Consider the following 25212-nt stretch of genomic DNA (forward strand, 5'->3'; position numbering starts at 1 on the left):
TATTCAAATAAATGGTAAAAATAAAGTCTGTTTTTTGTGAATTTGAAGTGTACAAAACTTTTAGATTCTGGCATAAATTTACCATTATATTTTTATCATTGTATTGACCATGTTAACAGATGAAATTTGAGTTATTTTCCCATAATTAGTGTTAGAAGCAGTATAAACTGTTGAGCCCAAACTTCAGGAAGAAGTATGCACACCTAATCTGCTACCTTGTAATAGAACTTTTTTGCCCAATATGAAACTCAAGTTGAAAATTTGTAGCAGTGAACATACTGATGGAGGCCATAGTTGTGTATGTAGCTTTTAAACATGGGTTTATGCCAGCTTTTAAAATGGGTCCCTGTAGAAACAGCATTTCTGACTGAAATTTCTATTCACCACAGCAATTTTATAGATGCTTTACAGTTTGGACACACTTTCTGTATTTTACCCCATACTTGCATTATGCTGATGAGTGTTAGTTGCACATTTAAATGTAAAAATTTATAAAAATGTAAAAAGTAGTTATATATCAGGGTTTTATAATTCCCTAAGATTACTGGTGTGAAAGCTCACGTTTTTACCAATGTCGTCATTTGCCATTCAATGATCCATTATTAAGCTCATGGGAAAAACTGGGTCTGGAACAACATTCTTTGGCATCGCTACTATTATCCATAGAATAAGTCTAAGAAATTATAGACCAGTTCTATAAGAAAAGGAAGGAAAAGTAGTGGATCTTTATTCAAAGATGTAGTAGAAAACATCAAGAAACTGAAAATATAATGAGTAGTCAGCACAGGTTTCAAAAATGGAAGATTGTGCTTTAACTGTTTCAAATTCTTTCAAGAATGTAAACAAGCATAATATACTTGCAGGCTGGCTACTTAATTTCAAAGGAGGTTCAGTGTAACACCTCACAAAGAGGGAAGCGGGGGGAAATGATTAAGGAAGTCATTTAATACTTGGAAAATGTGAATCTAAGGGAGAAGGATTCAGGGTTCCAGAGACTTCAATCAGTAGCAGTAGCAATGTAGGTTAATAATGCCACTTTAAAATAAAATGGCTCTCGAAAAGGATAAAATTGAGAAGCAGCAAGATTAAAATTTGTTTGGAGCACATTATTATAAACAGCTCTGGTCTCCATATTGTCAAGTTATTATCTAGGTACTGGAGAGGGTATAAAAGATATTTACCAAGAATGTCCCAGAGCTGAGACTTTATACCTGTGATGAAATATTGAACAAGCTGACTTATTTTCTCTTTTCTAGAGAAGATTTGAGCAATGACCTTGAGGGATCATTTAAGATGATGAAAGATATTTTCATTTGCCGAGTGGTGATCATAACTAGGACTAAAAAAAAGGTAGTTGCCAATAAGTTCAGCAGGACATTCAAGAACAGCTTATTTTCTCCGAGCCCAATTGCAATATGGAATTCTACCACGTGATATAATTTGTCCTTTGCCTTGGATGAGTCTTTGAAGTGTTTTACGTCACCTTGACATGGATATCTGGAGCAGTGGCTATGATCAAATTCACCATATTCAGTCTGTACAAATAATTTTTATTCAGTGACTTAAAAATAATGAAAATATTATACTGCGTTCTTCAGTAACTTGTCTTGTTAAATTGACTGCTCTGAATTCTGATCAAGAGCTGCTTTTTCTGGCCTTTCCAAACATAGCATCTTTTCTAGCAGATGCAACATCATTTCTTTCTATCTTGTTACGCAAGTAGGGATTAGAGTTTTTTGTGACAATCCACACTGACTAACAAACCATGTTTTGTTTAGTGCCTAAAGAAAATTACTTCCTATTCATCAGATTAAGAATCCTTCATTGTGATCTCTTAAAACCTGAAATATACATCGCATTCTAAGGAAAAAAAAATAGCTTTTTTGTAATCCTTTCTGGGAAGCATAATCAAAAAAATCTTGAAATGTAACAAATGAGATTTGAGATGAATTTTAATTGAGGACAAAAGTAGAGTTAGGGATTTAGATTAAAAGAGGTAATATCCACTTAGACGATGACATGCTATCATTCATGAAGCACTGGGTAGGAGGAGGTATTATGTGACATGAAAGCCAGAGTCAGAAGATAGTGAACAGGAAAAATGACAAGTATGTATGTGATATTAGTAGCAGGACAGAGTGAAGTCTGTGAGGACTTAAAACCATGGAGAAAATGTGTTCTATGTTTTCAATAAATTATTCACCTTCTGTGATGGTAAAAGTCATTCCTGAACAGAACTTACTGCAGAACAGGTAATGAACAGTGCATTTTGATGTACTAGAATTATGCAGGCTGTTAATTGAAGCATTGGAATTATTGGATTAGGAAGTGGCAAAAGCTTCACTGGCAATGGACTACAGTAGAATGGAGGCAGGCTTTGATGTGAAAATATGCAATCTTGATGTTTGAAAGAATTTGCACAGCTCTGAGTCAAACGAAGTACCAGTGGTAGCAAAACAAATGTTTTGGTGGGGCCAAGAATATTACCTTTAGTTAATCCTGATGAAGTTATGTTTCTCATATGACTCCATTCAGTTAATATGGTAATGATTATATGTTTGAGAAATGAAGGTACAACAGCACTGATTTGCCCCACCAGATGTGGAAGGCAGTTCACCATCACCTTGAGCAACTCTGGGTTGGGAGCAAGTGTTAGTCTTGCTCATGATGGTCGCTTCCCATGAAAGCCTTGATCAAATCTGGAATGTAGCCATGTACCTGTGGGTGATGTCATTAACGGACAGTTATACAATGAGGAACAATTAGGATACCAAGGATAATTCCATGGGCAACTTTGGTGTTTGCTAAGAGAGAGAAATTCTTTTCAGAAGTGCTCTGTTAGATCCTTTTGAAGCAGTAGCTACCAAATCCTTGCCTCATATGTTGATCATGTGGGAGATATTGGAGAGTCAAACACTGGGAAGTGGAGGAGAGATCATTCTTTACCTTGATTGATTTTAGTGTACAGAATAGAAAATTCAGAAGTAAAATTGTTTTCTTTTTAAGATTGAAAAATGATCTAGGATACAGTGCAGGAGCATTAAGAAGGAACTTTGATTCATACAATATTTTTCCTGACATTGGGATGTCCAGAAATGCTGGTATTTGTTGCATAACTTACTGCCTGAAATGTGGTGACAACCAAATGTTTAGCCAGGTTGCTTGAGGAATAAACATTTTTTGACCACTTGAGGGAGCAGGCAAGCCTGAGTTTGAAATTGTATCTGACCTTCCACCAGACCTCTTTCAGTATTGCATTAAAGTACTCATCTAATTTTTTTTAAATGTTGAGATGTCTTTAATGGAACTTGAGACCCCAACCACTTTACTCAAGTGAGAGTGCTACAAATTGAGCCACAGCTGGCAATTGGGGGAGGGGAAAAGAAAGGATAAGGAAGAAAAGTAAAGCTTAGATGGTTGCAAACATGACTGCCCTTGCTAGGATGCAGTGTGTGTAGGGTATGCAACAGACCAGATTTGGAGGAAAGCATCCTTTTGAGATATGAAAGGAATGAAGTCATGAATGCAATGATAATTTTAGAATTTTTGATTTTGTGAATTTAAAGGCTATGTATGCTGATAAGTTAAGCTTAAGGGTAATGAAGAAACAGGATTTGTAAGGGTTTTGCAAAAATGTGTAATTTGGTTGTGGATGCGTTTGTTAGTTTGCTTGCCATGACAATCCGCCAGCTCATGAGCAAACCAACAACCAAACAGGATTTGGTACATGTGGGGAAAAAAGCATATGACAAGTTCAATGACTGTAGCAAAGAAAGAAATTAAAAATGTGATTATTAAGGAATTGTTGAGAAGCAATGTGATTCATGTCACTGAGGAAAAGGCCTTATAAATGGATCTAAAGGATCTTAAATTTGGAGGTTGAATAGTTCTGAAATTTATGATAGATCTATGAATGCATATTCACAAATCTTGAAGATTAAAGGACAAATTGAAAAGGCTGTATGTGGTATCCTTCACTTTACAAATAGAGGTATAATATTAGAACTAAGGGAATTAATACTAATGAATATATTTATAAAAGTCTGGTTGAGTCTGGCTAAAGTATTGTGGGATGATTCCTGGAACCATGTTTATAGAACGATGTTCAGTCTACCTAAAAGTGAGGTATAAAATAAGTTGTCATATTGTTGCTTTTGTAATTTAGTCACTGTTATTAACAGCAAGATCTTCAAAAAAACTAAATGATCAGATAATTATTGTTTAATGATGTTGATTGAAGAAAGAATATTAGAGTAGAATCTAGAAAACTTTCCTGCTCATCCTTTGAAAATTCCTCAATTTTTTTGTGCTCAAGCAGTGACTGAATCCTTAACTGTTTAAGTAACATTAAAGGACATAATACACTGTAGTGGGTCTATTATAGGTCACTAACAGCGGGGGGAGAGAAGACCAGTGATCAGATTAGATTACTTAGTATGAAAACTGGCCTTTCGGCTCAACATGTCCACACCGACCCGCCGAAGTGCAACCCATCCATTCCCCTACATTTACCACTTTACCTAACACTACGGGCAATTTAGCATGGCCAATTCACCTGACCTGCACATCTTTAGAATGTGGGAGGAAACCGGAGCACCCGGAGAAAACCCATGCAGACACGGGGAGAATGTGCAAACTCCACACAGTCAGTCGCCTGAGTCGGGAATTGAACCCGGGTCTCTGGCGCTGTGAGGCAGCAGTGCTAACCACTATGCCACCGTGCTGCCCACGGTGAAAAAAGATGAAAAATCTTTTCATCTTGCACTCATCAGGGTAATGTGCAAGAATGCCACTTTAAGGGGAAAACAACATTTATGCTATATATACAAACAATGCTGATTAGTTGGCAAATTAACTGTAATAGATCGAGGCATTGCCATTGAGAACGCACAGGTTTGTTATGTCTGATGGTAAAGTATAATTCTTTGCTTAAACTTTAAGCCTGTGCACAAAGAAGTGAGTATAAGCTTGAAAACTGCAGTTCAGGCAATCTAATATGAATGGAGAGGTCAGGAAAAGGCAAAGTCACCTGGAAAGATATGGGTTACGAAGTGAAAGCAGCACAGACTTATTAAAAGCAAATTTATTTAACAGTCTTAATTAACCTGTTTGAAATGATGGAATGCAGTGGTTGAAGGCAATGTAGCTGATATTTCAAAAATGGACTTCCAAAAAACATTCGATAAAATACCACATGGTCAAAACTCGGGTCCGTGTGAATCAAGGGCATTGGCGAAATGATTGACCACTGGACCATTACACACTTTTTAATAATGACTTGGATTTAGATAGTGCATAACTTCAGAGTTGTAGCTGGTATGAAACTTGTAAATATAATAAATTGTAAGAATACAGTAGCAACCGGTTTTCAGGGAACAGATGAAATTTTGTGTGAAGCTATTAATTTTGGTAATAGGATTGAGAACCAACTTAGACTAAATTCTGAGTTTCTTGTAGATAAGAGACTTGAGAATATATATTCACACATATATTTTGAAGATTAAATAACAAATTGAGAAGGCTGCTATAGATGCACACAATAAGCTTCACTTTAGAGATAACGATACAGTGTATAAAAATGAGGGAATTATTTTTAAAACAGTGCTTGAGTCCAGCTAAAGTATTTTATGATGGAATCCTGCAATCATGCTTTTGGAAGCATGTTGAAACTAAATGAGACTGAGTGCAGACCAGGATTGTTAGACTGTGTACCAGAAGTGACAGACTTTGGTTACACTGAGAGACTGGGGAATCTCTATTTGCTCTTGACAGAGCAGAGGCAGTTATGGGATGACTTGATAGCGTTGTTCAAGGTTTGGATCCAATAAATAAATTCTACTCGCAGAATAATTGGAAACAAGAAGACACTGATTTACAATAATTGACAGAAGAATCAGAGCAACATGAAAAAATTAAACTGGGAGGTATGATCCAATATATGTAATACTCTTGGGTTCTAAAGTGGGTATTATCACCTGAAGCTACAAGTTTGTTTTGTATTTCTATATTGTGTATGCTCAATAAGACCATTTTAGTTTCATTTTGACTTCTGTGAATGGTGCCATGTTTTCCAAAAATTGTTTTACATGCTTTTAAGTGAAGCATTTAAAAATCCCGAGGTGAATAGTTCAGTGCCTTAGAAAACAAGTGTACAAGTGAGGAAAAATATTGGACCATTGCCTAGCTGAAGTGTCTTCTGTAACACCAGAAGACAGAAACAAAACAAGTTTCATTTTAAGGAGAAAAAGAACTATCCAGAAAGTTAATGCATATGCAGATTTCTTTCAGGGTGATTGGTCGTTCTGAGAGAGAAGAATCTGAAACATCAGTGGTACAGTTTAGCTGGCTCCAAACTTAACACAATGCAAAGCTGTGTGGGAGCGTGTATGGAGAGGAGAATGTAGAGACGCTTCTGTGTGATTTGGACAAATTGAGTGGGCAAATGAATGACTGGCAGATTATGTATAATGAGGATAAATGTGAGGTTATCCGCTTTGATAGCAAAAACAAATAAATTGGGAAAAAGGAGGTGTAATGTGACCTGGGTGTCCTTGAATTGAAGTAATAATGCAGCTGAAGAAGGCTAATCTTGGCCTTCACATTGAAAGGATTCAAATACAGGAGCAGGGATGTCTTGGTACAGGGCCTTGGTGAGACCCCACCTGGAACATTGTGTGCAGTTTGACCTTCTCAGAAGAATGTTCTGGCTACAGAGGGAGAGCAGCAAAGATTTACCAGACTGATGTTTGGCATGGTAGCATTGACATATGAAGAAGGATTGGATTGTTTAGGACTATATTCACCGGAATTTCGAAGAATGAAGGGAAATCACACCGAAACCCATAAATTCTAATGGAGCTAGACTGGCTAAATGCAGGGGGCATGTTCTCTGTCACCAGGGTGTCCAGAACTTGGGTCACATTCTAAGGAAATGGGATAGGCCGTTTGGGACTGAAATGTGGAGAAATTTCTTCACCCAGAGAGTGGTGAGCCTGTGGAATTTTCTGCCACAGAAAGTGTTTGAGGTTAAAACATTAAATGTTTTCAACTAAGAATTAGATATAGCAGTTGGGACTAAAGGGATCAAAAGCTCTGGAGGGGAACCAGGAACAGGGTACTGAGTTGGATGATCAACCATTGATTATATTGAACAGCAGAGCCGGATCAAATGGCCTACTTCTGACCCTACTTTCCATGCTTCAAAACAGTCATGCAAGTGAAAATATGTCTTGAGTGGCTTAGAAGTTAGTAGGAGAAAAGCTCCAGAATGGTTAATTGATGGAAGAAAAGTTTGAGCTCATGTTAAGAAATGAGAGCAGTGTTAGCAATTTTTTTTTATTAAACAAGCTTTTTCTTGGAGACATTAACTAAAGAAGTTCTTATCAATTGAATGCAGAAGTTTGTTCACACAACAATAAGCTTTTCAGTAGAATTAAGCTGACCCTTTGGAAGTTTGTGTTTGTAAGGTTATTGTTGAGGGTAAAAGAATTGAACCGTTATTTCTGATATTTGTAAGACTGTTTTATACCGATATAGTGTTTTTTTTTTTGTCTTTTGCATTCATTGAACCTTTTCCTTAAAAGTTCAATGGCAATCTATTGTGAATATATTCAGTGACCCACATTAAACAATTAACAAAAAAAACACTTTTGGGCATTGAGCTGGGATTATAACAGGACTAACCTTTAATAAGGTGGTTGAAAAAGTATTTGAAGGAGGAAATCTACAGTGTGACTGTTAGCTCTCAAAAGCTATCAAAGAGAAGGTTAAGATGAGTTAAGTCTTGTTTCCAGGCTATATTCTATGATATGTACATTCTGATGTAGTTTATTTGCGGATAGTTGGGAGGCTGTTACCTGTTTGTGTGCCTTGTTAGAAATTGGTGCTGTGGTGACGAAATTGCAACTTCCATCACTAAAACATGTGAACCGCATTGTGTGATTATTTTCTTGTCTACAAGGGGTCTTTAAACTACAGTTGTGGCCTGTGGATCTCTAACTGATTTGCTCATTACAGGTTGTTCTGCTATAATGCGGCAGTTGTGTTCCTTTGCAACCTCACACTATAGAAAGCAATGCTATGGAAAACTGCTGTAGAGGATTACTATCGAAAGTCACTATATTCATTCTGTAGAAAGTTCACATTATCCAAACAGTGTCCACACTTCATCAATCACATTTTATCCAGTTTGTGTTGATGAAATGCGCGTTATAGTGGAACAATCTATATTTCTTGCTGTTAATCCTGTTAGAGTCATGTTGGTATGAAGAATTCCAAGGTCTATTTTTAATGCTCCATTGGAAGATGTATCCTGTATCAGAGCTCCTAGGAGGACTTGAATCAACCTGTTGATTCTGTTCCACTCTTAATAGCAGATTTGACCTTTTAATTTCATTTACCTGTTGTTGATTTTTATGAATTGATGCAATTGCCCATTAAAAATCTCTTGCTTTTTAATACTTTTTATTACAGGAGTGTTCCAGACTAACTCTTTTCTTTGAGAAAAGCTGTTTCCTGATTTAATTTGAATAGCCTGGTTCTAATTTGAAGTTGTATCCCTTGTTCTCGAACACTTCACAAAAGTTGTTGTACCACTTTTATCATTTTATCATAGGCTTTTTCATTTTACAATTTTGAGAGTATTAATAGCTTGATATTTGCATATTAAATAGAAGCTAGACTTGAACTCTTGTGGCCTGTGAAGACAAATGGCTTAAGCCTTCAGTTCATATGTTCTTTAAATGCAGTCATTAAAGAATTAAAGTATTATGTGTGTATTGCAAAAGCAAATTGTATCATTTAAATGGCTTCTGTGTGGTGGGTTGCAAGAGGCACTAGGTTTAGTTTTATGCTAATTTATTTCTTTGCATTTGTAATGAATACAGACTAATATTTTCATGGTACTCTGTATGATTAATTGGTTTGTGTCTACTTTAAAAATGAAATCATTATGCAGATAAAATTCTGTAAATTACTTGAATTTGTAGTCGAACTCCTGACGAGACAAAAGGTTGACAGTATAACAAATTAAGAGGATTTATTAAGTGATAAAGTAGTATTTGACAACCAAACGATAATTTACACGAGTATGAGGCTCTTTGCACTCCAGAGCAGCTTGGACACAGATCGCCACAACTTTTGGTCTGGTATAGTCTGACTGTTTTTCTTCTCATGCATAACTTCCTCCTCCTCCTCCTCTGCACCTTTTTTTTTTGGAGAACCTTTTTTTCCCCTCCCTAGAATGTTCGTATCCATGATTTCCTCTTCTATATTTGGTAAAAGTAGTCAACTTGCACAGTTGATAGCAATTGATGTGATCAATGTGCCACTCACAATTATGTCAAAGACTATCAATGTGCAATCAATAGCTACATCTTGAACTACGATAACAAAATTTAAGGATGCAATCAATGTGGAATGTAAATTATTTGTTAACTTAATTGCAATCAGCATTTAAGGGACGTGATTAATAATATGCGGAAATAAGTCATTTCAAGTGGGCCTTTTACTGTCTCATTGTTAAACTGCATTGCACAGAATCAATTAAACTGTTCTAATTTCAATTTAATAATGCTGGATTGTTCGAACACTCCACCTTTTGCCTCTAAAAGTCTCGTTTCATAAACATATTATCTCTCCCTAGCACGTGACATTTTCATTTATACCCAACTTGTTCCATTAATGTAATCATCTCTATGAAAACACAATCCAGCAGTTAACTATTTATTTACTTAACCCGCTTAAACACAAGCCAAATACCTAAAATTTGTAGTACAAGGAAACCTATGCACAAATCCGTAACTATTACGTACGTTCCTGTAGTGAGAAACTACCATCGTCATTGGCAGATGACCGTAAACTGTAACATGTACAATTGACTGGATTTTTTGAATATTCACTGGTTTAGAAATACATTCTTACAGGCTGTGCAGCATGTCTATTAGATTCTTCCAAGAAAATTAAAATTGCATGGAAGAACAGAAGTAATCCAATTAGATCCTAAACTCTGCCATTTCTGGTGCTACTCCTTCCTCGCTCCATTTTTATGGGGCCTATTAAATCCTCGCATAAATTTTGTAAAAGAAAATCTACCCGACATCTCTGGTATTAGGCTATAGTCTTGGTTCCTTGATTACGTTACTAATCAAAAGTAAATATAACTAGAATGTTTTCAATAATTCAATATCTGCTATCTTCTGGACTGGAGACATCCAAAGATTTAAATTGCAGTCTTTCAGACAATGAATCAGCAAATACTGATTCAAGATATGAAAAATGATAACTGAGCCATTGACAGCCTTGATAGAGATGCTACCACTGTGTCATAAGAGCCTCAGCCCTTTATATGTTCTTGCAGCTATTCCTTTTTCCCATGGTCTTCAATTTTGCACTAACCTTATTTATCAAACATTTTGAAAATCCACATAAAACAGCACTGCCTTCACTTGTCCTCTTGTCTCATTTTTTTTAAAAAAAAGTGCATTTAGTCAGTTATTTTGCTCTACTTTTTCGATCAAGTATGTAACCTTTGCATTTTTCCAGTCCTCTAGATATTCATCCCAGTTTAAGAATTGGAAGATTTCAACAGGTGTGCAATTTCTTACTGTGAATATCTGGTTCCACAATTCTTGTGTACTGGAGATACATTCTTAAAGCTAAAAGTTATAATTTTTACGTTTAAGATTAAAAATTAAATATAAATTAGAAGAAAACACTTGGTTGAGGCAACTGGTAAACTGACTCAATGTAATTGCAGTTTATAAGTATATTTAATGATGCAAGAAGTGAGAAAAGTTTTTAACTAATGGATAACCCATCCCTCAGTCTGGAATGGAACCCGAAGATGTGTGTTGTATAAGCCACAAAATGGCCTGAAACTAGAGATCTTTGAAATAGTCCTGCCTGATAATTTTAAATGACTTTCTGGGAGGTGTTAGTCAGTTTTACTTTGGTTGTTAATTGATTGTACAATTTAGAACCACATGATATACCTAGTTTTCACTCCATTATGTGCTTCGTTTTCTGAAGACATGTTGTGGTTAATCCTTCACTTAATAAGCCCCCATATATCTCTGTTGGATGAAGGGTTGGTAACAACAAATCTACTCAAAGTAGTTCCTATCATAACTAGCTGCAAAGTGTGGGAGTACAGTGTATATTTTACTCGATGAAAGAAATAGCTTGTTTCCATCTGGGAACTGCATAAATAATCCAATAGCAGTTGGTACATGAGGAACTTCCATGGTGGGGCTGGCAAGTTTGGAGAAAGGGTCATAAACTCCATTGAAGAAAGAAATTATTCGTATGGGCATAATCAAGAAGGACTTTTTTTTAAGGTAAGATAGTTCTTATTTCTGTTTGGAGTGTCCTGAAGTATACCGTGTTGCCTCGAAAATAGGCTCTTTTGGGTTGAATTTAAATGTGTCCATGGGTGCTTACAAAAGTAAACGGTCAGTAGTTTATGCAGAATGTGGCCTCAAGCTTGTGCTTGGTTTAGTGGCAAAGCATGAGGGCTAAAGAGGCCAGAAGGTGTCCTTCACTTGGCGATTGAGAAACAGATGTAGGAGAAATCTTGCAGAAAAAGATAACTAGTCAATTTGCATTCTGTGTGTAGTCGGCTTGTAGAAGACAGAAAAGAATTTGCACAGAACAGCTATGATCTGGGAAAACAGCGCTATTAGAAACCAATGATGTTTCTAATTTTCCATTTAACTTGCTGTACAGGAATTGAGAATGAAGTTCAGGTTTGAGCTGAAAAATTTCAGACCGTAGAAGATAACTTAGATTTCATAATTGGTCAAAAGAAAATGGATAGCTTTCAAGAACCTGATTAGTTAAAAGACTTGATCCTGGAAATTTATGGAACAAATTCCAGTTTCATTGTGGACAATTTGAAGTTGAAGTCTGGGAAGAGGAAGGGAGGGAAGATGGTAGACTCTGTAGAGTTACCGCCTTTGGCTTCAGGTACTTAGAAATCAGAATGTAAAAAACTATATAATTTCTACTATTTCATATGTAGAAAGCACTTTTTTTTTGTTTTATAAAACCATGATCGATTTTCACTGAAATATTATCCGAACCTGAATTGTGAACCTGCATTTAATTGCTAAAATAGAAATTATTAGCTAGCATACTTCTTTAAAATTTATAAAAAAACACAAAATTTCCGAGTTTCTCCTTCCATCTGATTTGGTAACTTTAGAAGGGGAGGATTTAGTTACTTGCTTCCCAGTGTTTTACATGTTTCATGTATTTCATTTGAGTCCTTGTAATTAGATTATATTTTATTTGGATTCAATTCCTCCACCATTCTCTAGACCCATGCCATTCTGTTTTATTCAAAACAATTATCTGGTCATAAGTGAGATGGACAAGGCTGCATTTATTATAATTGAGTTGCCCCGAAAAGATGGTGTAGCTTTTCTCCTTGATTTTGTAGCAGTGCTTTGAGTCATGATGCTGAGGTCAGGTCCCACCTGCTCCAGAATTGTGTTATAACATGTCTGATCAAATTAAATTAAAATATGTACACCTGGATTGAACAGGAATAAGCAAAACATAAAACATATCAAAGTTAAGTTATGAAGTGGCATTGCAAGGAAATTGCTGGTAAAGGTGTTTCCATGCTGCTTTTGTCTAATCCTTTGTTTTTGATGATGGAACATTCAGAGAAGATTCTGCTGTAGTAACTCTTGAGTATTTTTCCAAGATACTTTTGGGCGGCACGGTGGCACAGTGGTTAGCACTGCTGCCTCACAGTGCCAGGGACCTGGGTTCAATTCCTGCCTCAGGCGACTGACTGTGTGGAGCTTGCACGTTCTCCCCGTGTCTGCGTGGGTTTCCTCCGGGTGCTCCGGTTTCCTCCCACAGTCCAAAGATGTGCGGGTCAGGTGAATTGACCATGCTAAATTGCCCGTAGTGTTAGGTAAGGGGTATATGTAGGGGTATGGGTGGGATGCACTTCGGCGGGTCGGTGTGGACTTGTTGGGCCGAAGGGCCTGTTTCCACACTGTAAGTAATCTAATCTAATAAATATTTATGAATCTACATTTTTATAGCCACCTTATGTCATTGTGAATATGGTGTCCATTGGCAGTAGAACTGGTGAACCAAGCTGCTTTGTCACAGATTCATAGAGATGTACAGCAGGGAAACAGACCCTTCCCTTCGGTCCAACCCGTCCATGCCGACCAGATATCCCAACCCAATCTAGTCCCACCTGCCAGCACCTGGCCCATATCCTTCAAAACCCTTCTATTCATATACCCATCCAAATGCCTCTTAAATGTTGTAATTGTACCAGCCTTCACCACAACTTCAGGCATACACGTACCACCCTCTGCATGAAAAAGTTGACCCTCAGGTCTCTCTCATATCTTTCCCCTTTCACCCTAAACCTATGCCCTCTAGTTCTGGACTCCCTGACCCCACGGAAAAGACTTTGCCTATTTATCCTATCCATGATTTTGTAAACCTCTATAAGGTCACCCCTCAGCCTCCGACGCTGCAGGGAAAACAGCCCCAGCCTGTTCAGCCTCTCCCTGTAGCTCAGATTCTCCAACTCTGGCAACATCCTTGTAAATCTTTTCTGAACCCTTTCAAGTTTCACAACATCCTTCCAATAGGAAGGAGACCAGAATTGCACGCAATATTCCAACAGTGGCCTAACCAATATCCTGTACAGCCACAACATGACCTCCCAATTCCTGTACTCAATACTCTGATAAATAAAGGAAAGCATACCAAACGTCATCTTCACTATCCTATCTACCTGCGACTCCACTTTCAAGGAGCTATGAACCTGAACTCCAAGGTCTCTTTGTTCAGTAACACTCCCTAGGACCTTACCATTAAGTGTATAATTCCTGCTAAGATTTGCTTTTCCAAAATGCAGCACCTTGCATTTATCTGAATTAAACTCCATTTGCCACTTCTTAGCCCATTGGCCCATCTGGTTCAGATCCTGCTGAAATCTAAGATAAACCTCTTCGCTGTCACGGACTGGTGTGTAATTGATGTGGTTGTGAGTATATCTATTCCCGGCAATTTGACCTAATCCCTAATTGAAGCTAAGGAAATAGGGGAAACATAATATGGCAAGGTAATCAACTGTGCATTTTGTGGGAGAGATTGAGAGAGAACCTTGGGTAATGAGCTAAGAGGAGAGATGGTGGGTTACGTTGCATTGGAGGTTGAAGTCAAGAATTATTTGTCACTCACTACAGAAGGTGGTAGCGGAAAACTGTAAAGATTTTTGGGGGAATTGTCAGTAGGCATTTCAGTTCTTTCTTTGGAAGGGAAAGTTACATTTTCTGTTTGTGGACAGGTCTTTATCTTAAAATCTTGTCTACAGAGATTGTGGTTGCCCCTGAGCTTAACAGGTTCCAATGATAGCTGACTTTTCATGTAGCCTACAAATATGTCTCAACATTATTCAGTAGTGAATTAGCACTTGCATTGACCTAGAAATTGAAACCCATCAAAGCTAGGTGCACAAGAATGATCCCCATCCCTGAATGGATAAACTTGAACTGCCCATTATATTGGACCTCAGACCTAACTATCACCACGTGCAGGCACCTAATAGGCATCCCCAGCTACAGCTGGAATCTGGTGATTAGTTGAGTTGCTGATGGGTGAAGAGAGAGCTTAACAGGGTTGACAGGTTTGTGATGATCAGAAGAGAGGCTGATAATGCAGAAGAATTGGAATATTGGATAATGAGATTTAGCTTGACTGGAGGCTGGAATTGGGATGGGCAAAGATGGTGATGATGGTTGCGGAATGTTGGGATGGGTGGAAGATCAAAGTTTGCAAAGGTTGCCAATGGCAAGGGAGCATACAGTGGATGGTTAGTATAATTTTAATGTAATTTTTGGAGGAACGATTCTGCTCACTTCCCAAACATGGTGTTTGAATTGAATAAAGTAGCCCTGTTTAATAACTGGAAGTTAATTTTTAATTGAATAATTATTTATTCCAGGATTATTGCACTTGCCAATGTTAATAAGGAATTGAAGACTTAGCAATCAATATAGATGTACATTAATAAATTTTAAAATATTTCTGTCTCCTTTTAATGTACAGAGTAACCTTGATTATTCGAACGTAGATTATCTGAACGAGATCGCGTGGTCAAGATACTTGGCGACATTCGATTATCTGAACAAAAGAGATATTCAAGAGTGTTGTTCGGATAATTGAGGTTCCTCTGTATTTATGCAATCAATGGTATCCCACCTAATCCTGAATTGAGTTCTCAGACGTATTTGGTGTACTGCTTACAATTCTAGTTGCCTTGCTATGCAAAGGATTTTATTAAACTGGAAAGGATGCAAAAATGATTTATGGCGATGTTGACCAGACTGGAACATTTGAGTTATAAGGAGAGGCTGGATAGGCTGGGACCTTTTCCCCTGGGGCGTTGGAGACTGAGACGTGACCCTATAGAAGTATATAAAATTATGAGGGGCTTAGATAAGGTGAATAGCCAAGTTCTTTCTCCAGGATAGGGGAGTCCAAAAGTGGAAGGCATAGGCTTAAGGTGAGAGGAGAAAGATTTAAAAGGAACCTGAGGGCCAACGTCTTCATGCAGAGGGTGGTGCGTGTACAGAATGAGCTGTTGCAACATTTAAATGACATTTGGACAGGTACATGGATAGGAAAGGTTTGGACAGATATAGACCAAATGCAGGCAAATAGCACTAGTTCAGTTTAGAAAACTTGGTCAGCATGGATAAGTTGGACAGAGGGCCTATTCATGATGTATGACTTTGTGGGGGAAAAATCAAATTGAGGATTTCAGTTTTAACTTTTTTTATTGTAAATAACTTAAGCCGTTGAAAGATTAGATAGTAGTGTTTACTGTGTTTGGCTTTTGTTTGTTTAAGCAGTGGAATCTTGTGGCTTAATTCCTTTCATGAATAACAGGGATTTTGAATTTCTCTTTTGTGTTAACGGTCCTTTCAGGGATCATAACACTAACTTCCTCTTGGCAACCTAGGACGTACCCTCATCCGAACAGTGTGACTCTTCACTGGCAGCCTGTCCAACAGATCGTCTATTTTGTACTCAATCCAGTATCCTGGCGAAGTTCCTTACTTCACTTTTTGACAAAGGCCATTTTGGTTAAACCTCAGTCATAGAGATGTATAGCATGGAAACAGACCCTTCGGTCCAACCCCCCATCCATGCCGACCAGATATCCCAACCCAATCTAGTCCCACCTGCCAGCACCCGGCCCATATCCCTCCAAATCCTTCCTATTCATATACCCATCCAAATGCCTCTTAAGTGTTGCAATTGTACCAGCCTCCACCACTTCCTCTGGCATTCATACATATTTTAGGTCATAATTAGCCGCACAATCCTATGAAAGTCCTTACACACTTTTTGTGTTTATAGAAGACCTTTTGTACTCTTTATATTTTCTATTCTTCCTTATAATTATTTAATTATTTTTTTCTACTTCTCTCTGTTTGTAATATGAAGTCTGAATCTCCCTTGTGATATCAAGCTGACCACTTTCTCCTCTATACACAATTCCCCACCCCACAACATCAAATTATCCAGAGAGCTCTAATTTTGATTGATCACCTTTTTTCCCCCTGCGAATATATCCAAGCTATGCCCATACTATCTCTTTTAAAAGGCCACTCGTTCTATTGCTTTCTGTCCTTCATAACTACTCTGTATCTAATAGTATTATATCACTTCCTGAGCTCCTTTCCTGAAATATTCTCCACATGATTCACTTCAGTCAACAGAACTGGATATCCTTCCTCATTGAGCAAAGAGGTTTGTCTGAGGTACTTAAGGACTTCCTCTCTCTGCCCTTTATACAATGACTTCTCCATTTAATATTGGTGTAGTTTGAGCCTCCAGTTAACTCGATTCCTCAATGAATTTCCTATATATCTCTTCTATTGCCTTACCACTGTTTGACCTCTAATGCATGCCAAATGACATTTTACCTACTTGAATCCTCCTCCAATTGAATAGATTCTATTTTTTAATTCTTCAAGATATAACATTTCTATGTTAAGTTTCTGCCTGTCTCTTTTCTGTCCCTATTTTCCTGTATGTTTTCTTCTGAGGAATATTAAATGTACAAGACTGTTTTAATGCATGTTCTCCATTATCGGTACAGCATAGAGTCATACAGCATGGAAACAGATCCTGATCAGGCCATGCTAACCATGATCGCCAACTAAACTAGTCCCACCTGCCTGCGCTTGGACCATATCCCTCCAAGCATTTCTTATTCATGTACTTATCGAAGTATCTTTTAATTGTTATAACTGTACCCATGTTTGAAAATGCCCCTCGTTGTCTTTTTTTAAATCCTTCCCTTCTCACCTTAAAAATGTGTCCCCGGTATTGAAATCTCACACCCTAAGAAAAAGACACCTGTGATTCACCCTTTTTGCTCTACAAACACTTATAAGATCACCTCTCATCCTCTTGCACTCCAGGGGAAAATGTCCTAGTTTATCCAGCCTCTCATCATAACTCAAACTTTCCATTCATGCCAACATCCTGGTAAATCTCTTTGTACCCTCCCTAGTTTAATAAAATCCTCTCTATAACAGGGAAACCAGAACTGAGCACAAAGTTTGTGAGAAGATTTGTAGCTCGTTGTTGTGGTTCTGTTCGCCGAGCTGGGAATTTGTGTAGCAGACGTTTCGTCCCCTGTCTAGGTGACATCCTCGATGCTTGGGAGCCTCCTGTGAAGCACTTCTGTGATCTTTCCTCCAGCATTTGTAGTGGTTTAAATCTGCCGCTTCTGGTTGTCAGTTCCAGCTGTCGCTGGACCCAATATACTGACCACTGCAGCGGACAGGTGGAACTGACAACCGGAAGCGGCAGATTCAAACCACTACAAATGCTGGAGGAAAGATCACAGAAGCGCTTCACAGGAGGCTCCCAAGCACTGAGGATGTCATCGAGACAGGGGACGAAATGTCTGCAACTCAAATTCCCAGCTCGGTGAACAGAACCACAAGAACTGGGCACAGTACATCAACAGTGGTTGCACCTCCAGTGCACCAGCATTATCAAATTTGCATTCCCAATCTAATTTAAACCATCCAATATTTTATTTGATTTTCAAGTAATTCTGTAATTTCTAAGTCAGTCATGTCAGTCAGTATTCTGAGAGCCTTATTACAGAATTAGAACTTGGCTATGTGTCCCTAATTCTGTGTTTGTCCACCCTGCTGTTCAAACTGTCACCACTGTCCCCCTCCGCCCCACCCCAAAAGTCATGTAATCCTTTACAACATGATACCAGGCTGAAGGTTACCCTCTTTCATGTGTTCCCACTAGTAATTTACTGCTGAATACCTATTTCTGAGTGCCAGTGTTTGCTATTGTCCATGATTGTGATTTCCATATTTACATATTGCACTTAACATTGTTATCCATTGTGCTTATCATAATTATCTGACATGCTTTGCATTATTACCCAATATGGTTGTCATATATACTTATATTTACAATATTTAACTTTTGCCATAATTATGTTTGCCATATTTATTAAAGTGCTTGACATATTTGTAGATTTCTAATCTTTTGTGAGGGTTTAATTCATTGCTGTTAGAGCTTTTTCATTTGGGGAGTTAATGAGCTTTTATATTATTGTTCTGCAGGGAGTAAATGCACTGGACAGCCACTAAACCAGAATGACCTGGCAATTCTGCTGAATTTGTTGAGATCCAAAAACAGTCTCAGCCTAGCACACCTTGCTCAAATACTGAATATTAAAGTGAATCCTGAGACCCAGCAGCAACTCAGTACAGTTAACCTTCCAGCTGGAGTCCTGGCAGCAGCTGCTAAGCAGCAGCAAGAAGTAGAGAAGCCACAAGTACCAACATCTTTGACAGTTCAGCCCCCACCACCTGTGACTCAGCCAGCACTGAAAGGTGAGCCTGATGCTACTCAGGCTGCCATCCAGAGCACACTTGCTGTTTTACTAGCTCAGCTGATTAAGACACCACAGCCGAAAGAAAAAGAAGTTGTTGCAGAGGCAGAGAGCACTGCTACTGAAATTGAGCTACCCGCTCAACCACCAGAACCTCTCGATCCTCCTGAGCCTGTTGCTGCTATACTTGGTATGTCTGCATGTAACCACTTTTCAATTTTGATTTATTCATTTTAGATAATTTACTAATGATTGTGGTAGTTCTCTTCCACATTTTACACAACCTGTCCTCCTGCAGATTTATTCTTTCCTCCTTGCTCTGATCCTTATCCCATGTTTCCATTCTTAATATGCAAGATTAATCAGTAAAATTCACATGATCTTGTGAAGTACCACGGCTGAACTCAATCCAATCCTTGCATAAACATTTTTTAATGAGGTTGCTGATAATAGCTTCAAGAATTTTGTCAGTTTTTACACTTTTAAGTGGAGACCAAATGGTAGGATTCCTGTTGTCAGAATGAGAACGTGTAATGTGAGGCACCTTACTGGTCCACATAGATCAGTACAGTATGTACCCATCAGGGAATAGTGTCCCAATTGGGCAATAGCAAAGCTGAATGTTACTGCCCTTGACATTGAGGCATTTGACCCCGTGTTATACCAAGGGCCCCAGACAAAATTGAAATCAAAAAGATCAGAGATAGCAAGAGAGATTTTCCACATATTGGAGTCATATCTGGCACAAAGGAGAATGATTGATTGTTGAAGCCAAGTATTCATTCCCAGGACATTGCTACAGAAGTTCTATAGAGTGTTGTCCTAGGCCCCACCATCCTCAGCTGTTTCATCACTTCCTTTCCATGTTAAGGTCAGAAGTGCAGATGCTCACTGATATTTGCAGAATGTCTCATACCACTCTCACTCCATCAGATTCTGAAGCAGTCAAAGTACAATAAGACCTGGACAGCTTTTAGGTTAGAGCTGATGAGTGGCAACTAACGTTTATACCATTCAAGTGCCAGACTGTGATTATTTCCAATAAATGAGAATCTCATGATCACTCCGGCATCCAGTGGGATTGCTAATGCTGATTTTCCAGTGTCAATGCCCTGGAGTTTATCAGTGACCAGATACATTTTGAACCAGCCACATAAATACTGTGGCTACAAGAGCGTGTCAGGGGCTGGCAATTTTCAGGGATTTAACTCTATTACCTGACTGCCCAAAGCTTGATCATCATCTACAAAGCACAAGTCCTATGTACTGTTTTTTACATTGCTACAGACCTCTGAGGCCTATATGGCAGCACCTTTCAAAACCAGTTGAAATCGATGCTAGGAATGGCATTGGTGTGCATGGCTGCATGGCTTAGAGAGAACACTACTCACGTCAGGAATGATGGAGTACTCCTCCCTTGCCTGGACGAGTGGGATTCCTGCAACATTCAAGCAGTTCAGTGCTATCCAGTTGCTGAAAATCAATGCAACTTTTGCTTGTTGACTCTGCACCACCAACATGCAGTGGCAAATGTGTGCACCATCTTCAAGATGTATTGCGCAATATATTGAAGTCTTTGACAGTACTTACCAAATCCAAAACCTCTACCACCCAGAAGGACCAAGGCAGCAGACATGTGGGAATACTGCTATGCAGTTTATAGGAAACAGAGACCACAGATTTGAGTACAGCTGTGGTACTTTGCCCTGCTATCTTCTAAACCATGCACCATCGTGACTTGGAGTTATGACATTCTTTTCTCACTATTGTGGTGAATCCTGGAACACCCTTCTAAGCAGTATTAAGAGTATATGCATTCCAGATGGACTGCATTAATTCTAGAAGCTGTCTTACCACCATCTTTTCAAAGGTAATTAGATGTGCAGAAAAAAAAACTCGCATTGCATGTAATTCCACCTTCCAATGAAAGAATAAAAAAAATGCTTAAGACTTCTGACAAAAACTTTTTCAAACTTGTTCTTTGGTTAACTACATTTTATTGCAGTCTGTTTAGCTCTGATGAGGATCACCCAAACTGATTAGATCCATCAATATATGTAATTTGATTAGATTACTTACAGTGTGGAAATAGGCCCTTTGGCCCAACAAGTCCACACCGACCCACCGAAGCGCAACTCACCCTTACCCCTACATTTACCCCTTACCTAACACTATGGGCAATTGAGCATGGCCAATTCACCTGACCCGCACATCTTTGGACTGTGGGAGGAAACCGTAGCACCCGGAGGAAACCCACGCAGACACTGGGAGAACGTGCAAACTCCACACAGTCAGTCGCCTGAGTCGGGAATTGAACCTGGGTCGCAGGCGCTGTGAGTGCCACCGTGCCGCAATTGGACCGAATGATTTTGATTGTATTTGGAAGTGCACCGGATCAAATTGCTGCTTGCTGACTTAGTCACGTTTGAGAGTTTTAAGAATATTTGACTCTATGGCTCCTGGAGGTGTTGACTAGTGTCTGAATCTTTAGTGAGATGTTCTTAAGGAATATAGTTTATTCTGTTCAGTAACCAAAAGGCTTTCTGACAAAAATGTAAGGTTGAGTATAAGTAGTACAGTGAACATATTGAAAGCACATTTTATTCAAAAAATCAGTCACACAATCATAAAGTACAGGAGACTATTTGACCCATTATGCTTGTGCTTGCTCTTTGAAACAGCTGTTCAGTCAGTCCCAGTTTTATATATATATATATATATGTCATATGATGTTCAAAATTCTAATGTATGTGATTTCAGATTTCAACGATGACTCTACTAGACAGTCGGATCTTAGCATCCCAGACCAGTCGCCTGTACATGAACAACCTCGAATCCTGCCCCCAGACCAGAGACCACCAGAGCCGCCAGAGCCACCACCTGCTTCAACAGATGGAAGCTTTCAGACAGAGGAACAACACAGTGCCATTCCTTGCTCAACAAGTGATCCAACTGCAGGAGTGAAGGCAGCCCTTTTAGAGCTTTTAGCTCATCATCAAGCCCAGGAACTGGGACAGACGTCTCTTGACTATCGAGCAAGTAACCTTAGAACCGCTACAGAGTATGGGGATGGATTTGGGACATCCTGCTCATCTAATAACTTCAATACTGATGGGTATTCCAGCAGACTTGGCAGCAGTGGGGGAAGGGGCACCTTCCTGGGTAGTGCGGATGCTCCCAGTCACTCACTTCTGGATAATGTGTCGTCTACATTCAGTGCTCCGTCATCTCTTGCTAGTAGTGCACATTTGCATTCTGGTTACTCAGATGCCTTTTCTAGCTCAGTGACAGGTTATGGAGAAGGGATTAGTTATCTCAGCAGCAGTGCTATGCAGTTTACAGGAGACAAAGACCACAGATTTGAGTACAGCCGTGGTGCTTTGCCCCTGCTGAGCAGCAGTGGAAGTAATCCAGCAGCACTATCTGAAAGTACTAACAGTGCAAATGTGCCTCTTGCCACAAAACTGCAGAATTATGGGTATGTTGCCAACAGACAAGAGAACCTAGCCACCAGTGGCCATCTTCACGGACAGAACTGGGGATCCCCTGGGCGTGGAGCAGGTTATTCTCATGCCTACAGTGGGCGGATTAGCACATCAACCATAGGAGGAAGAGGCAGAGGTTTACCATATTGATATACAAACCAGACTTTATAAAATATACATGAATGATACACTGATAAACAGCTGGGAAGTCTTCTATGTAGTTGTGGTTTGTACCAGGGATTTTTTAAAAATGTAAAATGTACATTTGAATACAAATACAAAAGTTATTAGATTTGACAAATTTGAAGTATTCCATTACAAAACCGATTTGTACATGTGGGGGAGTAATGAAGAAAACACTAGGCTTCTCTCATGAACTGCAATATTTTTCTTCCTCCTCTGTTCTACAGTTCTGTTTTTTAAAAGATTATTTTTATGATTGTACATCACTTTTTCCCTTTTGACCGGTTAGACCCGTTTGTATAATAGTTTTTAAGAGAATGGTTTTTCTCGGCTGGCTGACTGTTGAGGTACTTTGTGGCTAAAAACCTAGCAAGACCATGATCATAAGGTTGGCAAGAATTCTGTACATTAAGTGCTTTTATGAGTTTGGACCAACTGTCTACTATCTGTGAGCTGCTAGACTCTGCAAGGCTCTTAAGTAGTGTGCTTTTTTTTTAAAAAAAAAATCTTATTGGCAGGTAACTGTCAGTTCTTAAGCTTGGTGTTATTGAGGAATATGTGATTAATTCACATTGTATCTGAGCTAAAAACATCAATTTGATTTACCCTCTTTATACAAGGACAGCAGGTATGCAGTCCTTTTTTAAGAAAAAAGGTCATCAGAAGTTTTGAGTAAAGTCCATGCTAACTGAATTGTTGCCTTGTTTTGTAGTTCTACTTTTATCGGACAATTCTTACTAAAATGAGAAATGGAAAAATAAAAAGCAGCAACGCCTGGTTACTTCAGTATTTTTCATGGGTCTTTCAATTCATTCATTTCGGTAGTTTATTTTTGCCTATTATCATAAATAACTTGCATTACATAATGGTGTCTGGAAAAGTGGACATCTTTAATCTATGTGCATTGGTGAACTTATCCCCACAATTGTGGAACAAGGTACTTCCTTCATCACAAAATATGGCAATGTAATTTGTATTGGTAGTTCTAATATGAAGCAAAGTTTTACACATGAGAGGCCTAATACCTCGAAGGAATAAGGGCTTTGTAATTCAATCTTAAACCAAGACCATAAACCCACTTCAGTTGCACTGAAGCTGTTTTTAAAGGAGTTGTGAGAATTTGCTGATTTAAAGGTATTCATTATCCATTATAATCTAAAGTAGTCTGAGGCAATGGAAAAATTGATTTGTACAGTTTATACTTATTCTCGGCATTTTTTTAAACCATCCTTCAGCCAGAAAAAGATGGAAGTAATTCTGTTCTAATAATCCAATAAGAAATGGGCTTTTCATCTCAGAACTTTTGTTTTGCTCTTGGGTCATAAGAGAGTTTAATGCTTTGTGTTGAAGTTTCCCACATATTTGAATTGTTAAGAACTTGAGTTAGTTTACATGCAAATGCACAATTGTATGTGGAGGTTAGTACATTTTTCGTGGGCAGGATGGTTGTGGGACAAAATGCCCCAGCCCTCATTCAGTGATCTGCCAAATATAGTCTATTTGGTCAGTCAAACTTTGCCAGTCAGCTCTTACCATTAATACAGTGAGCTGTCTGCTGTGTTTTACTGGCGTGCTTGACTTTACAAATTTACATACTTTGTATTGGTTCAATAGCAGAAAAAGCATGCCCATGACTATACAGTGAAAATTAATGCCAAATATAACACTTTACGCATGCCAAGTGACGTATTTGGCAAATACGTCAACTAAGTCAATTTTTATGTACCTAATTTCCAACCATGCACTCACCTGGCATAAATTTATAACCCTGTTGATCTCAGTGCTGTTTCACATACACGAGGATGTTACCTTTCAGTGGGAGTGAATTGTTAGCTGAATTGGAGATTTTCAAGAAATGTATGCAAGTTCTTGAAGCATTATTTTCCCCACTGACACACAATCCTGTTATGATCCAGTTGTAGTCTGAAATAATAAATGTCCATTTCAAATTTATTTTGTACTCCATTTTCTGCTTACAGTAAGATAAAAGATCTCAGGTGCCCAACCGTTACAGGACATTTACATTGGCTTATGAAATAATGCTATCTTGTATAGGAAACCTTGTTACACTTGTATAAATTGAGACCTGTTTTTTTTTAATTTTTCACTGTTGTGCATAGAAGGTACAGGTTAGAAATCATTCCAAAATTGTAATATACTCGGGGATAAATTGACACATTCATATTTTAATTCATACCCAGGTGTAAAATGTTTGCTTTCCCAACCCAAATCAATTGTTTAATTTTCAAATTTTCAAGATGTTTTTCTGTTGACCTCCTTCATCTCCACTTGAGAAGAATTCAAAAAAGATCTATTTATACTGTAATATGTTTTATGAATACTATGGCCTTTTCAAAGAGTTTCACATAATTTGTTAAAAGATTGAATTCTGGCATTGTAATTTTGTATGGATCTGTAAATAAAGATGGAGATTAATTTCTGCAGAGCCTTGTTTGTCTATAATCCCTATTTACGTTGGAATGGATTCTCCCTGAGCATGTCTGCCTGCAGAATATTGAGCTAAATAATAGCCAGCAGTTTAAATCCAGTTTTCCTGAACACATTTTTATATACTCGGGAAAGGTTTTATTGATGTTTATTTATTTTGTTTTACATACACCA

General features: G+C 38.3%; 1 protein-coding gene across 1 annotated transcript in view; it reads left to right on the forward strand.

Annotated features, from left to right (window-relative positions):
- The window catches only part of cdk13 (cyclin dependent kinase 13), a 72200-nt gene extending 47276 nt beyond the window's left edge, over nucleotides 1-24924 (forward strand). Inside the window, exons 13-14 of the mRNA XM_060822856.1 lie at nucleotides 18651-19112; nucleotides 21683-24924. Of these exons, the coding sequence (XP_060678839.1) occupies nucleotides 18651-19112; nucleotides 21683-22557 (1337 nt within the window). The 3' untranslated portion in view covers nucleotides 22558-24924. The remainder of the gene's footprint in view (nucleotides 1-18650; nucleotides 19113-21682) is intronic.
- The last annotated feature ends 288 nt before the right edge of the window (nucleotides 24925-25212 follow it).

The sequence above is a fragment of the Hemiscyllium ocellatum genome, chromosome 4, assembly GCF_020745735.1.
Source record: "Hemiscyllium ocellatum isolate sHemOce1 chromosome 4, sHemOce1.pat.X.cur, whole genome shotgun sequence".
Classification (NCBI taxonomy): Eukaryota; Metazoa; Chordata; class Chondrichthyes; order Orectolobiformes; family Hemiscylliidae; genus Hemiscyllium; species Hemiscyllium ocellatum.